This window comes from Aspergillus caelatus (genome assembly GCF_009193585.1).
Source record: "Aspergillus caelatus strain CBS 763.97 unplaced genomic scaffold BDV27scaffold_71, whole genome shotgun sequence".
Lineage (NCBI taxonomy): Eukaryota > Fungi > Ascomycota > Eurotiomycetes > Eurotiales > Aspergillaceae > Aspergillus > Aspergillus caelatus.
This window is the reverse complement of record NW_022475334.1, coordinates 131,840-152,744: the sequence shown is the minus strand read 5'-3', so window position 1 is coordinate 152,744 and position 20,905 is coordinate 131,840. Positions and strand designations below refer to the sequence as shown.

Genomic DNA, 20,905 nt, shown 5'->3' with positions numbered 1-20,905 from the left:
TTTTTTGGTTAATATAATGGGTGATGCGGGGTAGGTTCGGTTCTTATTGTTTTGCGTTGGTTGGGTGTCGTTGGAAGGGACTGTATTGTGGTGTTGATGTTCTCAAGATGGGATGGTTTTAAGTCTTTATAGGTATTTTGTGACAATGTCGTGAGTCATGAAGGAAGATTGTTATGTTATGTTTTTTCAAGAGGAGAGGGAAAAGAAAGATTGATTTCTGCTTTGGGATGGAAATTGAAGCTTTTCGGGCCAATGAGGGACATGACGTCTCGTCGTTGTTGGCGGGCGGTGAGCTTATCGGGGTCTGATTGGAGGGCGGGGTCATTTATCCGTTTATCTCACACGAGATGCCCCTCGGCGTGACTCACGGGACTTACGGTCTAGAACTAACTTATCAGGTAAAGGAGACTCAGCCCGCACGACAACTATGATTGAATATAGACCCTTGCGAAACAATGCATGTCTGACGGCCCCACTACTAATATCTTAAATGGTATCTAAGCTCATAGGGCAAAAAGGTTAATTAATTGAGAGCGTTCCTGGTTCCAGACCATCCCAATTCACATGTCCAATAGCTCTTCGATATATCCATCCAACGCGATCATCTTGAACTTGTTCCCCCATTTCGAGCGGAACTCCTTCTTGCGATAGGCGTAGCTGGTGACCTGAGAAAAGCTCACCAGTTCCACCGTCCATCCCCGCCGCAGCGCTCGCTCTACCATCTTCATGAATCCCCCGGAGAATTCGGCTTCCGCCGCATCTCCCGTAGCTAAAACGATGGTCGCTGGTTCATCCGTATCCAACAGACTTTCTAGGATCTTCAGATGCAGAATTTCGTCCACACCCTGTTCGACCCAGCGCTCTTCCGGTGCGTCGTTCGTTTCAGAACCACTGCCTCCGTCCTGAGCGCCCGCCCGAGGACCTTTGCGGAATTTCAGCTGACGACGAGTCGGTTGTTTCACCTTGTGCACTCGGTTGAGAATGTTCATCTCGTAGCCGAGTTTCTCGCCGTCGTCGATCGCAGCGAAGCGGTCGGAGCCCACCAAGACCCTCTTGGCCGTTGGCCGACCACGCTCCAAGATCAACGAGAAGTTCTGGAATGAGAGTGGCAAGCGGCGGATCCGTGTTTTCACAGGGATGTTTCGGGATACTTTCATAGAATCGTGAAACCCAACCATAATCTGGACAAATGGCGATAATTAGCAGAAGTTGACATGACATTTACGGGCAAAGCTAACTTACATTAGACATATCGACAAAGACATGAATCGGGCGACATGTGAGAGGAGAGGCTGGTTTGGACTTCCCAGAGCGCCCCACTTGAGTTATAGTCTCTGCATAGTCGGGAAAGTTCTTCAACAACTTGGTTAAGAGACCGACTTTTCGATCGGCTGCCGACTTGTACGCCAGGGGCTGCACACGAATGGCGCCGCCGGGGAGGTTTTGAATAGCGATAGGGGCTAATGCCCCGCCGGATTCATCAAACGAGGATGGCGGGGTATCGGACGACTCACTTAAGGCCTCCGCGATGCCCACCTGAGACGGGATGAAAGGAACGACGCCCCGTTTGGAATAGGATGGGTCAAAGATGCTCGGGCTGTCGGATTCTGCTTCCGCAGTGCTTTCCGACAAGTGAAGAGCTTCATAGGTTGGTTGCTTGGTTTGATTACGATGTTTTGGGGTACGATATTCAACGGTAGCCTTGTGGGACTTGGACTCATCCGATGAGGGGATCGGCCGAGGAGGCGTACGCGGAAGCGTTTTATCAAGGCTATCAATGTTTGTGGCCCCGTGAGAAGGACGCTTGAGAATCTGAATCCGCTTAGGCTGCTGTGGAGGTTGTTCGATAATGCTTTCCTTGGTGGCTTGACGAAGGCCAGCTTCTGCCCCAACCGGAGGGGTGGTGTTGCCAAGGAAATCCCATAGGGAGGAGAAGTCACCAAGCTTTGGGGGTCCACCGCTCTCGTGCTTCAGATCGGGTGCCGAGTCATTTAGAGCTTGGGCAGCAACCGTGCCGGGAGTGGATGGAGCTTGGTCGCAGTCATTGTGGCGAGCAGTGATGGAACGGTCACCGCCGCTGTACGTCGGCGAGCGCAGTAGATTAATCACCGGAGTGAAATCCCAGTTCGAAGAAGATGTAGCCGACGATGGCATTGACAGCAATGGACTCGGATGTCAGGTAAAATGTTGTGTAGAATTCCGCTCGAAGTAGGGATGTGCCTTGGTGGCAATACGCGGGGTTGGAAAGACAGACAGAAAGGGTAGAAAGCTTTCAAGTACAGAAGACAGACAACTATTAATGCGCACAATTCGAACGCAAAAGATAGGGCATTAAGATAAAGCGCATCAACATGGTGGTCATTGAGACCCGACCAGACGACGATGTTCACGCCAAACGCATTGAAAGAAGGCAAGTTGACAAAGGACAGAAGAGAGAGAGAGTTGATTAGGTTAGGTTAGGTTAGGTTAGGCACGGAGACTCGGAGACTCGCCGCCTGCAATGACTCGCCGCGTGGCGGTGAACAACTGTCATGGTACTGCCACTACTTACCGCTTGCTGCCTTGAGCCGGTAACAACACTAATCCAAATAGAGAAGGTACTTTTTCGGCATTCGCTGAAATAGATAATCCGAACGGAATTATATTTCCCCACGGGCCCACCAAAACCACTAATCCAGTTTTGGGCTAGCCTGGATTGTAGGTCATGGCGACGTCATTCGTCCCAGAATCTAGAATCGCAGGAATGACGAGGTCGATTTTTTTATTCCTGCTTTCTTCTGGAATCGCCAATTGCATGGCTGTGTAGATGGTCATTGGTGGGTTCGCTCGTCACCATGACGCGCATTCAATGATCATCGTTCCATGGACGCAGTTCTGGATTCACGTTCAGAGGCCAGACTCAACATTACTTGTGCCTCGGGTGAATTGCCTCGCGGAGCAAATCAAGGTTATCAACGTCATGGAGGTACAGATATAGAAGCAGATGAAAGATATATAAACCCTTCAATCCCTGGTCTTAATCCCTTCTTCATCAATCTCAACAAGACAAACAATCGAATCACAACCACTCTTATCAACTTCTACTCTTTTAACCACTTTCACACTTTCTACCAAACCACTCGCAAATATGTCTGACGCCGGACGCAAGGACTGGAGCACCAGTACGTTGACATGCATATAATGCTGCATTGGATATCTCGCTAACTCCTCCGCAGAGGCCAAGGAGGAGCTCACTCCTGACTCCGCCAAGTCCACTCAGCAGAAGATGAAGGAGGGCGCCACTGATATTGGTGACCGCTTCGCCCGTGGCGCCCAGCCCGACGACCAGAAGTCTGGCATGCAGGAGACCTTCGACAAGGGCCAGCGCATGCATGACAACAAGAACCACGGCGGTACCGGCGAGTCGATGTAAGTGTTCATGCAGTGTATTCGAGCTATTGTCGAGAGACTAACCGACTTTGCAGCCTTGACAAGGCCAAGAACGCGATGGGTCTCGGTGACCATTAAGCTTGAGTCTGGAGGATCACCCGTGACCGTTCATCATGAATACTTCTTATGATCTGATGATTTAATCCTCATGTACTGTATTAAGCTTAGTATTTTGTGTCAATTAATGACCATCATATGAATTAATCAGAACTTAATATTCTGAACCATTTCACTTTCCCCGTATAGATTGACCAAGCTTCGAGTCTCGTTCCTGGGTAAGCTCGTTGAGTTCCCCTAACAACTCCCGATACTTAGCCCGCGCCCCTTGGATGTCTGTAGGAAGGTCTTGGAACAGTTGAACCCGATGTTCCAAGTTCCTGACCGTATTCATAAGCTTCTTGACGTCTTCCTCCTCTGCTAGCACCTCACCCAACGTAGGCCCTTTACTTTGATTTCTTTTCAAAGCAGCAACCCTATCCTGATATTCACCAACTTTAGCAGCGAGAGCCTTCGTGCCTTTCGTCCACTCAGCCGTCATAGCCGGGAGATCAGCCGGAACTTCATACGCCGGATCAGACCTTAGTTCATCCAGTTGCCGGCGCAGCGCCTCCAATTCCCTCTGCAAATAATCATGTAGCATATCCACCTTGGCCAGCTGGTCTTGCGCGCCAAATTCCTCCTTCGTCAGTTCGAGTACGGATTGACCCAGGTGTCCCGCCTCCGCGTTCAGAGCACCCAATGCCGCAGCCGATTTCGCTAGATCGTCTAGATCCTGTTCACCCCTATCATCGAGGCAATATTCCAACTCGTCGAGTATCTCCTTCTTCTGTTTCTCTTCTGTCTCTTCGCGCGCTTTGAATCCCTGCACAGCTTGTTCGCGTGCCTGGTGTAGGAGGGACGCTTCCTCGTCGGCGGTGTCGTTGGCTGCCGCTAGGGCAAGTAATGTCCGTAGTGTATCTTCATTGCGTTCGAATGTGGGCACTGGGTTCGGAGCATATTGGCGACTTAGCCAGGAGTTGACATAGGCCCAATCTTTCGCCTGGATGGCTGCTTGTCGCGCTTTGGCGGGGGAAAGGAGGGGGCTATCCATTGGCGGTGAGCGATGGGATATACACGGAAAGGATCAGGTTCTGAGAGTAAACGCGATAAGAATTGGAAAGGTACTCGCTAGGGGATGGTGGCTGATCTATTGAAGTTGGGGTTCGTGGACTGCGGTTCGTGGGACGGATAAAACAAACCACTAACCTAGTTACTGCACAAAGCGTTCATTAAATGCCTTAGTTAAATCGACTCACTGCAGTGACTTTTCCCTTTCCGCTTTAGGCCCCGACTTGGCACCGCTTTTGCTCGCTTTGAGCGGCCCGGAGCGTGGGGGGAGCACGAAGGTGCGTGTCCCGAGGGATCCAAACTGCGTATACGAGCCCTCAGTCAAATCGTCTATAATATATAACTACTGCCTACTGCCTCTTTAATTTGTTCCCGTGTATCCGTACATTTCTTCACATCCCCATTTTGTAAGGGACTTTGACAAAATATTCCACTACTACCTGTCTAATGGTTTCACAGTATAGTTTTCACATACATAAAACCTGACTTAGACTTAAATCCCTAGCTTTTCCCATTATTGTAGATTTTCTATTTTCTAAAGATCATAAGAAAAGAAAAAAGAAAAATATCAGTCCTAGGCCGGAATTACCGATACAACTCCATGTAAGTCACCTAAATTGTCGTATCCATCTTTCACTGCTGGTCGTATTCTTAACGTCGCTATACATGGAGCTCATACAAGCAAGGTCTAATCAAAATAAGTGCTTATTTGAACGAAGATCCGGACTACCACTTAGCAAACACTCATTTAGTCTCTCCTTGTACGAAGAGCCCCTCAAGACCCGTCCAAAAGGACTCGTCGCCAACTTGAGCTGCAAATCCTTGCCCTCCAGCAAAGGCCTCCCGCATACTTTCTGCTAGCGACCTGACTTTCAGTTCGGGATACAGATCATGCGCATCCAGGTAGCCTAAATACTTCGCGTAGGAAGTCTCATTAACCCCCGTGCACCAACTGTAGTACAGGTATTACACAGTGACTTTCTGCCAGATTGTGAACGACGCCGTTTCCGGTTGATGTGCAAGATCGAGTACTTGTTTCGGCGTGACTGCAATGTAGAAGTGGCTGCAGTGATGTGATGTGCTAGGGTGATATAAACGCCGCCTGCTTCTGAGCACATAGGCAATGAATCCTACTGCAGCTTGACTCTAACACCACTTCCGTTACCATCTTCCCAACTGTTGCCCGATGGTGACACCCGTAGGGCGGGGTAGAGAGAGGCGTATCTACTATAGCAACATAGTTCTTTGCCCGCTTGTCGCTCCTGTTTGTGCATCTTTAGGACAGCCCGGACATTTTCGACACCCTTTGCAAGTTCACTCCAACAGGCTCACAGGAAGAAGTTCAGTTGACTCATTGTCATTTCTTAAATAGGAAGTAATTTTACGGGGGGCGAAGCAAATCTGGCTTCACTCTGGACCCAGCTTAATCTATGTTGATTTATCGCGCAGAAAGTTTATGGATCATCCAGCATTCAAGATACCTAGCCGACTTAGCAGTAGAACGTGATACGTCCCTTCGGTCTTCTATTGTCTAGAGATCTATTGTGATAGGCTGATCATGAGAACTAGTCAAACCCGGTCATTTCGTGCCTAACTTGTAGGGTCTAAACAACTTGAGCTTGTCTCGGCGTTTTGCATTTTAACTCTCCGCAATGTATGTTTAACTGTTATCATTCTGCCTAGGTCGCTGCGCTCTGTTATACATCTTGCTCTAGTTAAGTTTACTGGTATAACCAACAGCCCAGGGTATTAGCTAGAGTGTGGCTAAATCCTATGTCCACAATATGGAGACCTTGGGTAATGGATGTCCTGCATTTTATTATCGCGCTTGAACCCACTGTATCAGCGATATTCAATTAGCTAGGCGTGGAAAAGTTGTTGAAAATGCAATGATGTCGGATACTCTATCCTTGTAAGGCTTTGGATCTAAGAGCGGGTGCCTTTAAGCCGAGGATTTTGCTGCTCAAGCCTCTCCTAGATGAGTCGTTGTCTGGATGTTGTTGGAAGGCGCTCTGGAGACCCACTTCCAAAACGAGCTAATTTGGATAAGCCCTAACTCGGCCTTGAATCCCTTGATTATACGTGAGCCCGCGGGCTCTCAATAGACCCCTCTCAAAGCGTGACTCAGTGCAATATGTTACTATAAGAACCCGTAACATGTACCACTGGAATAGACGTTTAAAGAAGCGGCGTAGAAATCTAAGTAACTCAAAAAGACCGACAGGACCATCATATGTTTGCGGCATCCCGACGATTGAAGTGTTCTCTAAGGCTTATAGTTCCAGTCAGCATGCCTTATCCATCCATTGTGCAACAAGTTGGCGTGCCTCATGGTACTGCCAGCCGACCTACACATTCCCTGTCTCTCAGGGCAAGTACCTCGTTGAGAAACACAAGCAATGGCCTCTGGGACATTCTTAACGATCTCTGGCATCTGGAGAGCAACCCTCACGGCTATGTCACACTCGGGGTTGCAGACAATGCACTGATGCAAGAACGTCTACTACATTGCATGAACAGCAACTTCGATCTTCCCGGACAGCACCTTTTATTGAACGACACCATCACGGGGTCTGTTCGGCTGAAAACTGCCATCGCTCGCTTTCTCACTCGTTATCTCAGTCCAGCAAAAGCGCTTAAGCCGTCGCAGATAGTTGCCGCCAATGGGGTTTCATCTGCAACCGAGCATTGCTCCTGGGCTTTGTGTGACCCGGGTGAAGGGATGCTGGTAGGGCGCCCGTATTATCGAGGTTTCAACAGAGATGTTTGCCTGCAGCCAGGGGCTAAGCTCGTTCCAGTCAGCTTCGACGAGGTAGATCCTGTCAGTGTTTCTGCTGTGTCTAAATACGAAAAAGCCATCATAAGTTCCCGTGAGCATGGCTGTACTATACGAGCCATTATGCTCTGCAACCCGCACAACCCCTGTGACGAGCTCCAACATTAGGTTTGACCTGAGGCAGTATCAGTGACCCGCCACTGATATAGGTCGGTCAATATTTTTTATACTTTCTTATATTTACAAGTAACTAAGAAAGATCTCAAGTTGAAACTACGTCTCTGATGTCTCCTTCTCGAACTCACTTAACTGGATCGTGCCAGAAACTATGTACTGTTTAGAGTAGAAGAGCTTTCGTTCCTTTAAATTAACCTCGTAAGAAGAGCTTCAGAAACAAGAGGCCGCCACTGCGGAAGAAGAACGAGCACTGCAACAGCTATTAGAGGGGCTCATTCTTCGCGAAGAAGGCGTCTTGGAACGTTTGTTGACAGCAACATGGCTCCAGAGCCCTCTCCTTTTTCTTGAAGTCAGCTTTTCACCACATTTTACACGTTGGTAGGAGGATCGCTACTGATGGGCTTCTTCCTCGAAGACAAGAACCTCTTTCGCGGATTCGGAGGCTCAGCAGATATACGCGCAAACGACGCCCTAGCTCTCCAGCGCGTCCAACTTATCGCAAGCTAAATAGAACGCCGAACGCAAACCTTAAAGACTTTCCCCTTGGGTCAATGCAATTCTGGTCATTCCTTGTGGAACTGATGAAGCTTTGTCAAAAACATGGCGTTCATCTGATCAGCGATGAGATATATGCTCTGTCAGTTTGGAGATATGGTCAGGACGGGGCAACGCGCATGGAAGGATTTACTTCAGTGCTTTCCATTGACCATGAGGGACTGATCGACCCGAAGCTTGTTCATGTGCTTTGGGGTGTTAGTAAGGATTTTGGCGCAAATGGAGTGCGACTAGGTGTGATTATTTCCCAAGACAACGGCGACTTGCTTGAATCGACCCGAGGGGTAGGCCAGTTTAGCTCGATTTCTGGCTTCGCAGACTATCTGACGACAACCATTCTCGAAGATGAAGAGTTCGTGGACCGATATATTGAGGAAAACCATGAGAAGCTTGCTGCAGCTTACAACTATGTTGTCACATATCTGGATGACCACAGAATACGCTATGCAAGAGGATCGAACGCGGGGTTCTTTGTCTGGTGCGATCTATTAACAGCTTATTTGAGAATCCAAGCAAACGGTCCACCTGATGACAGCGACTCTGCAAAGTGGAACAGAAGTAGGGAGCTGGCAGGAAAGTTGGCGCAGCATAAAGTGCACCTTGGAGTTGGCGATGACTTTGGTAGTGAGCAGCCCGGATGGTTCCGTATTACCTTTTCGCAACACCGTGCCCAGCTCGATGAGGGATTGAAACGGATTGTTAAAGCCCTTCATTCTTGAGAGTTTGGACAAGTGAAAATCACGGCACAGATCAATACCAGCTGTGCCATGACAGATATGCCATACTACTTGCAAGATCTCAGCTTATCACATATGGTCCCATGATATGTCACTAATCACTCGTCGAGCTGTATGACAACTACGAGATAAATGTACTGCGTGTGCCGACGCGTTCTCCCTGCTTTAAATTACAATGCCTTTGATAATTATTTGTTAGCCTAATCCATTCCATAAATTGATTGAATCAATTATCAAGTGGACTGAAAATTGGTAAAACCTTTGAGTTCTGGCTGATAGAGTAATGGAACGGAGGGTTAATCGTGGACTCGTGGCCCCGGGTTTCCAATACACCTCCTTAAGCAGAAGTACGAAAGGAGGCATCCCTGCGATGTTACAGTGATTTAGTCTAGATGTTGCAAGTGAGGAGTAGTGCAAATAGCCTTATGCCACGGATAGGCGCTGAGATCAAGGCCAATACAACCCTATAATGCGCTAATGTATGGCCAAGCTGTCGGGCCCGGGTAACGGGGCTGCTGGAGAGATGGATGACTATCCCCACCGCATGTTGCTATTTCTATGCCCTCTTCCTACATGGTCTAGCTGATCTGGACTATTACGAATAGCTCTGCTTTGAATATCGAAGCTCGTTTCACTGGTGGGAGAGTCTGTAATCAGATAGCCAGCCTGGCTGGCTTATGACTAAAGACTGCAGAGGTAACTAATCCTAGACGAGTGGGATGATACTACTACATACCTAGCGGGGATCCGGAGATTCACCTAGCGTTCAAGCCGGACGGTTAGCCACCACCACTACCCCGGGGATAGACAACGTAGCCCTGCTCACACACCACGGATCGGGCCTTCCCCCGCCTTTGACCCATGGCTGAGTCCAGGTAGCTTACTGTGATAGGGATATCTAACTACCTGGACTGGCAACAACACCTATGTTATTACTTCTTAGATCCCTCTAGTCCCCCAGTATTACTCTTAGAGTGTCTTATTGCGTTACACACGACAGGAAACCTCTGGGTTCTGACTCTTTCTTGATCATTCGTTATGGCTATGCAAACGACGACGACCAGTGTCCTAGACGATGCCATCGAGATGCGTAGGCCTGGGACAAACGGTACGGTTGTCGAAGAGAGCAACTCACCTCTAACGAGGGAGGATTATATAGACCCCGAGACCCGCTCAGCTGAAGAGGCTCAGCAGTACCCAGGGACATATTACAACGTAGATATTCTGTCCGAGTCACACAGAAACTGAGAGAGACTGTAGAAGCTAATCATTCTCGGCTCAGTAGTATAACTGATCACTTCTACACAGTTACTGATGTGGGTTGGTACGCTTCGACACTCAGGCTCTGCCCTTGCATAGCCGTCTCTTAGGTCTGAAGATGAGCAGACCCACACATCAGTAAGCTGCGGCTTTTAAACTAGATGCAGCGTTGCAGGGTCTGTAACTCTAGTAATATTGGCTCTGTGGAAGGTGTGTCACACATGAATTAAGTTTCCACTATAATCGACTATTGAAAAAGTCACAGGGCCGGCATATTATGGGTCATCTGTGCAACCGTATATGAGGCTATTGCAATATTTAGTGGAGCCTACTTATGATATATCTCTCTGCCGAAATGATAGTCCTGCAGAGAGTATATGCTAGCTCGTCAGTGCTATCTATGTAAGTTCTCAGCTATGACCTCAGCGAAATGCGGCCACATGCTGAGCATAAGTAATTTAATTGTTTACACCTGACTTTTATGTTTGCTTTTATTTACTCTTAGTTCACTATTTACTCCTAAGGTATAAATTTAAGCCTTCGACTCTACCGTTCTCAATAATTACCAGCTCTGTACGAGTAGCTAACTTCTCAAACAGCAGTGGTACTACTTACTATGGCAACCCGGATCTGTGCTCTGGTCCCTGCATATACCGAACTACTAGATACTGGTTCTTCTACACTCGAGACTGTCTACTAATATATATTAGAACTGGGTATCGAAGTCTTCTCTCTTATTTATTTACTTCCAATAGAGGGATACCGAGGAAGGTGGCTGTATATGTACTAGTGAGTCTTGGCACTATGGACTGAACGTCAATGCGTGGCCGGCGGTGTTCGCTGAACTTCCCGCTTCCCGTACGCCAATTGACCCTCTCCACGGAGCACCAGAGAATCCTCCATGACCAGCTATTTCCCCCCGGTTGGGGCTAATCCCAGTCATGCTTCGACCAGGACACCTTCCCCAGCCGCTTCCCCGTTGTCGCCGCCCGCGACGCAGCGATCCAATGCCTTGACGAACCGGTTGACAAGTGTACTCTCCGCATCTTATGCGGACTCGGACATACGCGATGCACTTGAGACCCTCAGCCTGCGAGACATACATAACACACCGGAAGTACGACGACAATTGCGGCTGGACGTGCAGAAGGAAGTAGTCGATTGTAATGCGGAGATCGTACGGGACTTTGGGAAAGTTGCGGAGGTAATCTAACAATGACGGGAGGGGAATGGGAAAGAAGTTATTGATGCTAATTCGTATGGATGGAACAGCAATTGAAGCGAATCGGCACCGTAATTACCAGCTTGAACCAGACATGCGACGAAATGCGAAAGCACATTAGCTTGGCTAGACAAGACACTGCCCCGGTCTTGGAGGAGGCTTCCACGTTGATGAACCAGAAGAAGGAGGCCGAAACGAAACAACAATTGCTCGACGCCTTTACGAAGCACTTCGTCGTTTCGGATGATGATATTCTGGTCTTGACGTCGCTGGAGGACCCCATCAATGACCAATTCTTCGACGTGCTCGCCCGTGTGAAGCAGGTGCACCGCGACTGCGAAGCTTTACTGGGCGGAGAGAATCAGCGACTGGGTCTGGAGCTGATGGACAAGAGCTCCAGAAATCTCAACTCTGCGTATCAGAAGCTCTACAGGTGGATCCAGAAGGAGTTCAAATCACTGAATCTGGAAGATCCCCGGATCAGTAGCTCGATCCGACGCGCGCTGCGAGTGCTGGCGGAACGACCGAGCCTGTTCCACAGCTGTCTGGATTTCTTCGCAGAGGCGCGTGATTATACCCTTTCTGATGCCTTCCACTACGCTCTTACGGATGCGGTTTCCGGCACTGCAGGTGATAGCAATGTGAAGCCAATTGAGTTCTCTGCTCATGACCCCCTGAGGTATATTGGAGACATGCTGGCCTGGGTGCATTCGACCACCGTATCTGAGCGGGAGGCCCTCGAAGCCCTGTTTGTGGCTGATGGTGAGGAGCTTGCAAGGGGAATCCAGGCCGGACTCAGCAGCGAGCCTTGGTCTCGTATTGATGAGCATGAGGAAGTCGCGTTTGATGGACAAAAGGCTCTCAGTGACCTGGTGAACCGGGACCTGATCGGAGTTTCTCGAGCTTTACGTCAGCGAGTCGAGTTGGTGATCCAAGGTCATGATGACCCAGTTACTTGCTACAAAGTTGTTGGTCTATTATCGTTCTACCGGACGACCTTTCAGAAATTACTGGGACCTAACTCCAACCTGGCAGAATTATTGGGGACCCTGGAAAAGTTCACTTTCAGCCACTTTGAGGCTCTTATGAAGGAAGTAGTTAGCAGTCTGTCGACCGACCACCTAGCTCTGACTCCTTCGGAGGATCTATCCACACCCCAATTCCTAGTCGACGCACTCGAAGGTTTGACTTCTCTCATGAAGACCTATGAAGCTTCCTTCGGAGTGGATGATCTGGAGTCCACTTCGAACGAAAACCGGTTCACCCCTGTTCTCCGCGCCGCGTTTGATCCATTCTTGGAATTGGCGACGTCGTCGGCAGAAGAGCTATCCAATGCTACCGCGCGTGCAATCTATCTGACCAACATCCATCTCACTGCACGAACGACCGTTTCGGAATACTCTTTCGTCAGCACAACACATCTCAACCCCATCTCTACAAAACTTTCGTCTCTCCGCATAGATCTACTGGATATTCAACACCGCTACCTGCTGGACGAGTCTGGTCTCCAGGTATTGCTCACAGCCCTTGAGCCTTTCTCCCAATCATCCTTAGCCAAACCAGCCGCGGAAACAGAGAAGCAACCCTCACATCCGCCAGAGAGTCAGCCGCAGCAACCACCTAACCTGGCTGATATTGCGACTCTCCCGGCCTTCCAACCTGAAGCTCTCATCGCGGTCAGCCAGCAACTTGATGACTTCCTCCCATCCGCTTTGATGGATGCCACAGACAATCTGAAGCGCTTGCGCAGTGCCGCGTTCGTCAAGAGCGTGACGGAGGAAGCGGTGGAGGCATTCTGTCGCGACTTCGAGTTCGTTGAGGGTATGATCATTGGTGCCGATGAGGCAAGAGGTAAGGTTGATGTCACTCGTGTGGACAGAGGAAGTGAGACTGGTGCCGAGAGCGAAGAGGGCATGGAGGAGGGAGAGAACGAATGGGGTCTAAGAAGACTTTTCCCCCGTACAACGGGAGAGATCCGGGTCTTGCTCAGTTGATTAAATTCGCACCCGATCCATGCCGTGCCAATATACTCTAAACCCCAGTTTTTGTATATAAAGTTCCTTACATATAATGTGATTCTACCAGTCTTACCACATCAATCAGTTCTCAGACAATAACCCTACAGCTAAGGGCCCCTCTAAACCCTCCTAACCATGATACCATAAGGATCCCGGTCACTCTCACTAACATGCACCTCACACGCCCCATCCTTCAAAACATCCACAAACCCCTCCTCACCACCGTCCACTGCCTTCAACGCTTCTGCGCGCTGAATCTCCCACTCCTTCTTAAGCACCCCCTCCAACTTCTCCCTCATAACAGCCCTCAAATACCCCCTCTCCGTATTTGAATGCGCAAGTGCAACAACCACCTTCCCCCGCTCAATAGCCGCCAACGCCTCATGATGGCTCATCTCCCCCGTAAACAGCAAATCGGGCACATTGCCCCCCTTCATAAGAACACTGGACCCAGACCCGGGACAAACGCCCACCGTGCGAATCGAAATCTCATCCACAGACACCCCCTGCGGAATGGCAATGGGGATACCACCGGGGAATCCGACACCGTCTGCAATTCTATCCACGAGAGATGTCAATGGCTGGGGAGAGTCGAAGGTAACGAGACGGCCCATTCCGGCGGTTTCCATGTTCTCTGGGAGAGGGGGCGGCGAGGGGTGGATTGTTGTTCTGGTGTGTTTTGGGATTGAGCTTGCCTCAGCGGGGACCACGGCGTGGGGGGTTGGGTAGGATGGGGCTGAGTATGTCTTCGAGGAGGAGGATTGGATTGGCGCATTATTGGTGGAAGAAGGAGAGGGCGAGGGGGTGATTGAGCCGGTGACGATGTCGCAGAGCCAGTCGGCCATTCCGCCTGGGGTGGCGTCGACGGCTGTGTGTGGGGAGTAGACGCTGATGCCTTCCTGTGCGAGACGGAGGAGGGATTGTTGTTGGGGGTCGGTGAAGGTGAGGGATTTTAGTCCCCGGAAGATGATCGGGTCTTTTTAATTGTGTTAGTGGTTTTGTATCTTTTTTTTCTTTCTTCTATGTTATGCCGGAGGGGGAGGGGCCCTACGGTAGGCGACGATTGCGGAGTCTTTGCGCGCAATGGCTTCATCTGCGACGGCTTTTGTGAGGTCTATGGCTAGAAGAACGGAGTTCTTTTGGCGTCGGGTTGGGTTGAAGGGCGCTTCGAGGAGGACTGGAGGTGGTGTGTTAGTTGACTTGAGCGAGGTGGGTTGGTGGGTGAGGGAGGAGGGGCTTACGGCCTGTGTTATCCCAGCTTTTGTCTGCGAGGGTTTCGGGGTAGCTGTGCGTGTTGTCAGTGATTGGGTTCAAGGGTGTGTGTGGTATACGCTATCTGGCCTAAGTGCCAGAGGGCAATTGGGAGAGGTAGAAATGCATACAGCTTCCTCATAGAGCTCACCACGGCCTTGGTGAAGGGCGATGACGTGGGGGACAGCGTTGCAGACATTGTTGAGTAGAGGCGGGCAGAGGACCGGAGAAGGGGGTTCATAGAAGGCTTTATGTGGCCTATACAATTGGGGTCCGGAGTAATTGAAGGAAGGACTTGTGTAGGTGGGGAATTGGAGCTATAGAGGAGACAATTTATATCAAATCATGCTTGATTAGATGGAGCAGCAAAAGCTGACGCCACAGCTCACCAGCCACAGCATCACATGACCTTATCAAAACCCGAGTCAATGTGTTGGAATTACTTTACTTCATAGTAACATAGATGGTCTTATCTATGTAATTTTCCATTACATACTATATATTTGATGAATATTATTGGATAAATGGTATGATAATTTTATATTTGTCTTGAGCAGGTGTTATATATTGGAATACCGTTTCCAAGCCCACCCAAGTGTTGGGACTGGACTACCTCGGTCAACTGCGGTACTTTTGTTGGACATTCCATGGGACTGCAGGTGGGTTAGTTTTCTCAATTTGCCTTGATATTATCAAATCCATAGCTAGGGGGCAATTGAGTAGTTACTAAAAGTTCGCGTCCAAAACTTGATTAATGAGAGGAGCAATTAGAAATCATGGGTTGGCTTTATTCCCCCCCTACACTGTCCTTCACAGCTAATAAGCATAAGTTGTAACAACAACAGAGTACTTAATCAGCCGAATGATCAAATAGCACTGGTTGTAATATGTACACAGATATGAAGTATCCTACAAAGCAGACCGTGGTGGTTTTCCCACCGCCTCTTCTGCCATTCTGATACCTGCCGTTCGGCCTGAGAAGATACAGCCCCCTAAAAACGTTCCTTCAAGCGCACTATAACCATGCACTCCGCCACCCCCAAAACCCGAGACCTCGCCTGCAGCATACAGGCTTGGGAAAGGTGATCCATCCGGGCGAAGTACCCTCCCATGCAAATCTGTCTCAAGACCTCCCAGAGTCTTACGAGTCAGGAGGTTCAGGCGTACAGCGACAAACGGACCGTGTGACGGATCCGCCAGCTTGTGCGGTTTAGCTACCCGGCCAAAACGATCTGGCCAGTAGTTGCGCCCATTCTGAATAAGCATTATTTGAGCATCTTTCGTAAATTTATTGTCGATTTGCATATCGCGGAGGTGGATCTCATGTTCGATCTTCTCAACGTCCAGAGGAGGGCCGCCTCGTTCTTTGGCAAGTTTGTTCATCCCAGCTACCAGTTGGGGTACTGTTGCCTCCACCACGAAATCTACCCCTTTATCCATGAATGCTTGAACAGGACCAGGGACCGCGGAGCCAAGTATTCGGTAGAGCGTTCTTAGCCTGCTTTTGCCAGTCAAATCAGGGTTCTGCTCGGAGCCCGAGAGTGCGAATTCTTTGCCAATAATCGTTTTATCAAGGACAAACCAAGTATAGTCATAGCCGGTGTTGCATATATGCTTCAAAGTGGCAAGGGTGTCACATCCAGGGTAAAGCATTGGGGGAAGTCGCTTCCCTGTGGCATCCAACCACAGCGAGGAGGGTCCTGGGATAATTCGTATCCCGTGCTGTGGCCAAATGGGATCCCAATTCTGTAGACCTTCAGTGTAGTGCCACATGCGATCTTCATTGATTACATTGGCCCCAGCATCTTTTGCAATTTCAATCATGCGCCCATCCACATGCGCAGGGACACCAATAACGAAGTTTGATGGTGGAGTCCCAAGTCGATCAACAGGCCAGTTCTTCTTAACCAAGTCTACATTGCCACCAATACCTCCACTTGCAATAAGCACTGCGCTGCCGTACACTTCGAATGTGTCGGTGCTCTTTCGGTTGCTTGCTACACCGCGTGCTGTGTCAGACGGCTCGAGCACTTGACCTCGTACACCGATGACAGCACCAGTAGTCTCATCAACAATTAAAGAGTCCACTTGGTGACGAAACATGAACTCCACAAGCCCTTTCTTCGCAGCAGCACGAACCGGCTTCTCAAAAGCCTCCACAATGGCAGGACCAGTGCCCCAGGAAACATGGAATCTCGGGACCTAGAGAACGTGTGAGCTGGAACTATTGCCTCCCCATTACGCCTCCTTCACAGCGCACATCTCGCACGGGGAAATAAACTTACAGAATTTCCATGTCCTCCTGCATTTCCATCTCCACGTTCCGCCCAACCAACACTAGCAAAGCTCACCCCCAACGACTTGACATAACGCTCCATATGATCAGTTGCAAAGTTCACAAATGCCTCTGCCCATTTTCTGGGCCAGAGGTCACATTCACGATCAAACCGTGCGCTGTTGAACCAGTCCTCCATTGCCAGCTTTCGACTATCTTGGATACCCAGCCGACGCTGGTCCGCCGAGTTTACGCAGAACAAACCTCCCAGAGACCAAAACGCTTGTCCACCTAGACTAGCTTCATTCTCTTGGTCTATGATGATAGTGTGGACCTTGCGTTTGGATAGTTCGAAAGCGGCGACCAGGCCAGCTAGTCCACCGCCGACGATGATGACGGGAGAGTTCTTTTGGGCCATTCTAAAGTGTCAAAATTTGTAAAATTTTCTTAGGTATAGTAGTTGTGTTTCAAAATATGGGGTAAAATGTGGAGTCTTTTGATTCTGGGGCAGGGAGGGTAGTACATATGTATTGAATGAGATCACGCGACTGAGGAGCCCTCGGAAGATGAATTCGGTCAATTCACCTCGGCGAATATAATCCTCGCTAGCACAGGGTTGTAGGTTGATATATTCATGGTGGGATATGCATGATAGCGCGATAATAATAGTCTCTTTAATGAAAAAAAAAAAAAAAAAAAAAAAGGGGAAATTCATCGTGATTGATGATGATTCATATCATATTTCATTCCATGTATCTAAAAAATCGAAGATTGAGTTCTCATCTATCAACGCATCGATAAAGCCAACAGACATAGATGACCCATCAGTAATCATCTGATTACATTCCCCATTAGTTGTTTCAACAGTAACAGCATCCGAGTGAGGACCAACAGGATCACCTGTAGAGGCAACAGGCGGATGGGATGGGGAAAAGTTCGGGGCATATGCTGGAAATATTTGCTGTAGAGCCTTCATGAAAATCCCACGAAATAAAGACGCGACCGTATACGTTTTCTGTAATTCTTCCAGAACGCCCATACACATATCGAGCTTATTAAAGCTAAAACGCCTCGAAAGTGGGTTGGCATACCTACAATTAAGAAGGTGGGTTTGCATGACCGGAACTAAGAGGGCGGGTCTATCTTACATTAGATGAGATTCTATAATAAGAAACGAGCAAAAAGAATGGTCCCTTGAACTTACGTCATTGGTCCTACATATTCAAGCAGATTCTCCCGAACAAGAATGTCCAAGATCTCGGTTGACTTTGATGCCGCGGTGTCGGCTTTGGACTGTAGGCGTCGCTGCTCAGACCCTTGTTGATCTAGAGCAAGATTATCTAGATGTTCGCTTGCGGAGGGACGGTAGAGTGTAATAAGAAGCGCCCTGTTGCGGTGGTATTAGTGCTGCCAATGCCAAGGGGGGAAGAGGTAGTCTAACTGATAATGCAGATGAACATGATGTGCGTAAAACTTTGCTAAAGGAGTCAGGTCATGTTCATCTTGGTCTGGTAATCTGCACCGCATGATCTGTGCTTCAAGGGCATTGATCTGACTGATAGAGGACTTCAACTTCAGAGGTTGATTTTTCAGAGCCAGAACCTTACCCAAAAACTGGCTAAGCTCAATTAGAATAATCCAGAACTCTGCCATTCTCGGAAGTTCTTGGGGAATATAAGACACAGAGACGGCTTCAGGTATGCTATCAAGTTCACTGAGTAGGTCAACCGGTACTGACATTGGTAGGTCACAGTCATCTCGATTGATCCTTAGTGGCCTTCCAAGAGTAAGCCCAAGCCAGCGATCCCGGAAGAAACAGGTCCACCACAGACGGCGCCACAAACATCTCTGACGATCTGTGATAGATGAGTTATACTTCAAGAAATCTGGATCCCGGTGTAAACCCAGCATTTGGCAGAGATTGATTGCAATTCCTGTCCAGTACCAAGGTTGCATGTGGTCGTCTTGTTCTGAATGCCAAAATCCCAACAGCAGGGAGGCTTGCAAAAGTGTTACCTTGTTTCTCTCCCCGCCGTTATCGTACATGCACTACATGCATCAACACAGGCAATTGTAAAGGCAAGATGAAGCTATAGATCTTGCTTACCTTGGCACGCGAGTACATCGTGGCTTTCATTTGTTTTCGAGAGACATACCCTTCTTGCTCGTAGAAATGCGGCGATATGAACTGAATGTTAAGCGTCAAGTTAGATTTGTGATGTCATAGGTTGGTTATATTCTTCTCACATTCACCGCAACGAAAAATACACTCCACAACAGTAGCAAATTGCAGTCCCTAAGTCGCCCTTGATGTTGATAGTTCAGAATGGAGTCCACTTCAATTACCGGCATGATCGGATGCACATGATAGAAATATGCACGGAGAAGGCCCTCACAAGTGTCAGGCTTAGGTAGAGTGAACACTCCTTTCTTTTGAAGGTAGTCCCGATCATCGTCTGTTAGGGTAGCCTGGTTATTCGATGGGATTAGACAGTGTCTTGGCAAAGAATGATCCGGTGAACAGATATCCAGAGTAGACACAGGCCCGGTTCGGTCTCCTAGTTAGACAATAAGCATAAGCATATATGATCAACGTGAGCGCCCTTGTTAGTTACCTGTGTAGAAAGGCACTTCGCCTACTCTTCGGGGTTGCCCTAAAGCGGCTGCAGCAATTTCATCACCGTTGCGCTCTTCATCTTCGATATCATGCGCTTCGCGAGCTGCGGTAGCTTCTACATTTAGGGGCACATGCTGCTGTGGCTGAACTTGAAACGCTGGGAGCTCCACTCTACGTGCTGTGGTCTGCGAAAGCGCCTGATCGGGACTCTGAGGGTTTGCAAGGAGAACCGGCCCACCGTGTTTCTCAGACCTATAACACACTATAATCAACATCTATCGACTGATACTTCCACATGAATTCCATCTTACTTCTGTCCTCGCCTTGTTGTGATTATACATGGGGTACGGTCCTGAGTGCAGCCGATACATGGCACCCCAGTGACATTCAAGCTACACCGCACCTTGCGTTGGCGACACGTTTGACACGCAATTGTCCTCCGACTGCGGCGGGTGGATACAGTAGAATTCGTAGGCGGCATCATGAACCCTAGAATAATATCATCTTGCTCCTTTTCTGACGCCGAGGTGTTAAGATAATGAGTGACATAGAACAATGAGAGTGGGGTAGTTCACCTCGGAGGTTGATAGCCCTAATTCTTTTACCCCGAGGAGTCCCGCTCGATGGGGAAATTCTACCGCGGTTAAACCCAACCGCCGAGGCTCTGGCTTAATTAAATCCTTCTTCGAAGGGATATTTGCTGCTCCATGCTAGTCTTCACATGATTATGTCCGCGTACGTGATGTTAATTGCATAATCAAATTATGTTGCATAGATTTGTCCTATAATGTTGTGTTAACGGCACGATGGTCAGATTAGGGCTTCATAGGTCCTCCCTAAGCTAGAAGTAGTTCATTTTTCCAAGGACACCTCTACTAAGTACGTATACGCAGTAGCTAACAAATGTAAATCGATTGAATTGGTAGGTTAATTGTAAACTATTACTACCGGTTTAAATCAAATATAATGATAGAATTATGTAACATAGACGTCTTTGTGCCATTCCTCTGTTACTATATACTTTTATCCTGATCATTTGAGAGGGCTTATTGCGGGAATATTAGTATTCTCAGGATCACTCTCTCGGAACATACTGCTGCTATGGTCATACCTTCCTGAGCTATGTATAGAGGTAAATAAGAACATTAAAGCGTGAGATGCTAGCCTCTAGGATGCCACCCGATAGAGAAGAGCCGGTCACCTTCGGTGGGCGGAAGTCTCTTGATCTCAGCCAATTTCCTAAAGTAAGCGACATCGCTTGGAAAATTCTCCTAAAAATGGCGCGAGAACCCTAGAAAGCAATTGAGAATGATGTATGGCACAAGTTATTTATTCTACAGTTATATGACTAGCTTAATTATGTTCTTTCTAACCCTATCTCGGAGCTGCGTCCAGTGATAATTTGCGGGGAAATGTTCGGAGGCCTCCCGTAGCGGGTGGAGATTCGTTATCTGAAGAGTAGTTTAATTCGCTGATAAGGC

General features: G+C 48.6%; 7 protein-coding genes across 7 annotated transcripts; 3 read left to right on the top strand and 4 right to left on the bottom strand.

The window, feature by feature from the left end:
- Positions 1–525: 525 nt before the first annotated feature.
- Positions 526–2,487, bottom strand: BDV27DRAFT_105576 (NYN domain-containing protein). Its single transcript, XM_032064390.1, has 2 exons — positions 1,243–2,487; positions 526–1,181 (listed from the first exon to the last, which is right to left on the bottom strand). The coding sequence occupies exons 1-2, from the start codon at positions 2,152–2,154 to the stop codon at positions 561–563; spliced, it is 1,533 nt and encodes a 510-aa protein (XP_031928428.1). The 5' UTR covers positions 2,155–2,487; the 3' UTR covers positions 526–560.
- A 149-nt stretch (positions 2,488–2,636) lies between these two features.
- On the top strand, positions 2,637–3,656 carry BDV27DRAFT_127119 (heat shock 9/12 family protein). The gene is made up of 3 exons (XM_032066690.1): positions 2,637–3,161; positions 3,216–3,408; positions 3,465–3,656. Exons 1-3 carry the CDS (start codon positions 3,128–3,130, stop codon positions 3,505–3,507), a joined length of 270 nt encoding a protein of 89 aa, XP_031928427.1. The 5' UTR covers positions 2,637–3,127; the 3' UTR covers positions 3,508–3,656.
- Positions 3,632–4,644, bottom strand: BDV27DRAFT_127117 (uncharacterized protein). The gene has a single exon (XM_032066689.1). The coding sequence runs from the start codon at positions 4,517–4,519 to the stop codon at positions 3,659–3,661; it is 861 nt and encodes a 286-aa protein (XP_031928426.1). The 5' UTR covers positions 4,520–4,644; the 3' UTR covers positions 3,632–3,658.
- A 2,182-nt stretch (positions 4,645–6,826) lies between these two features.
- On the top strand, positions 6,827–8,763 carry BDV27DRAFT_144572 (pyridoxal phosphate-dependent transferase; the record flags this gene model as incomplete). The annotated part of the gene is made up of 2 exons (XM_032070279.1): positions 6,827–7,460; positions 8,024–8,763. The coding sequence occupies 2 exons, from the start codon at positions 6,827–6,829 to the stop codon at positions 8,761–8,763; spliced, it is 1,374 nt and encodes a 457-aa protein (XP_031928425.1).
- A 2,153-nt stretch (positions 8,764–10,916) lies between these two features.
- Positions 10,917–13,329, top strand: cog6 (Golgi transport complex subunit COG6). Its single transcript, XM_032064389.1, has 2 exons — positions 10,917–11,245; positions 11,314–13,329. The coding sequence occupies exons 1-2, from the start codon at positions 10,943–10,945 to the stop codon at positions 13,255–13,257; spliced, it is 2,247 nt and encodes a 748-aa protein (XP_031928424.1). The 5' UTR covers positions 10,917–10,942; the 3' UTR covers positions 13,258–13,329.
- Positions 13,330–13,400: 71 nt separating this feature from the next.
- On the bottom strand, positions 13,401–17,225 carry BDV27DRAFT_144570 (FAD binding domain-containing protein; the record flags this gene model as incomplete). The annotated part of the gene is made up of 7 exons (XM_032070278.1): positions 13,401–14,257; positions 14,333–14,458; positions 14,523–14,566; positions 14,664–14,849; positions 14,981–15,005; positions 15,495–16,734; positions 16,884–17,225. 7 exons carry the CDS (start codon positions 17,223–17,225, stop codon positions 13,401–13,403), a joined length of 2,820 nt encoding a protein of 939 aa, XP_031928423.1.
- A 318-nt stretch (positions 17,226–17,543) lies between these two features.
- Positions 17,544–19,905, bottom strand: BDV27DRAFT_157040 (Zn(II)2Cys6 transcription factor; the record flags this gene model as incomplete). The annotated part of the gene is made up of 7 exons (XM_032072435.1): positions 17,544–17,946; positions 18,012–18,194; positions 18,249–18,856; positions 18,915–18,995; positions 19,055–19,365; positions 19,423–19,676; positions 19,736–19,905. 7 exons carry the CDS (start codon positions 19,903–19,905, stop codon positions 17,544–17,546), a joined length of 2,010 nt encoding a protein of 669 aa, XP_031928422.1.
- Positions 19,906–20,905: the final 1,000 nt, after the last annotated feature.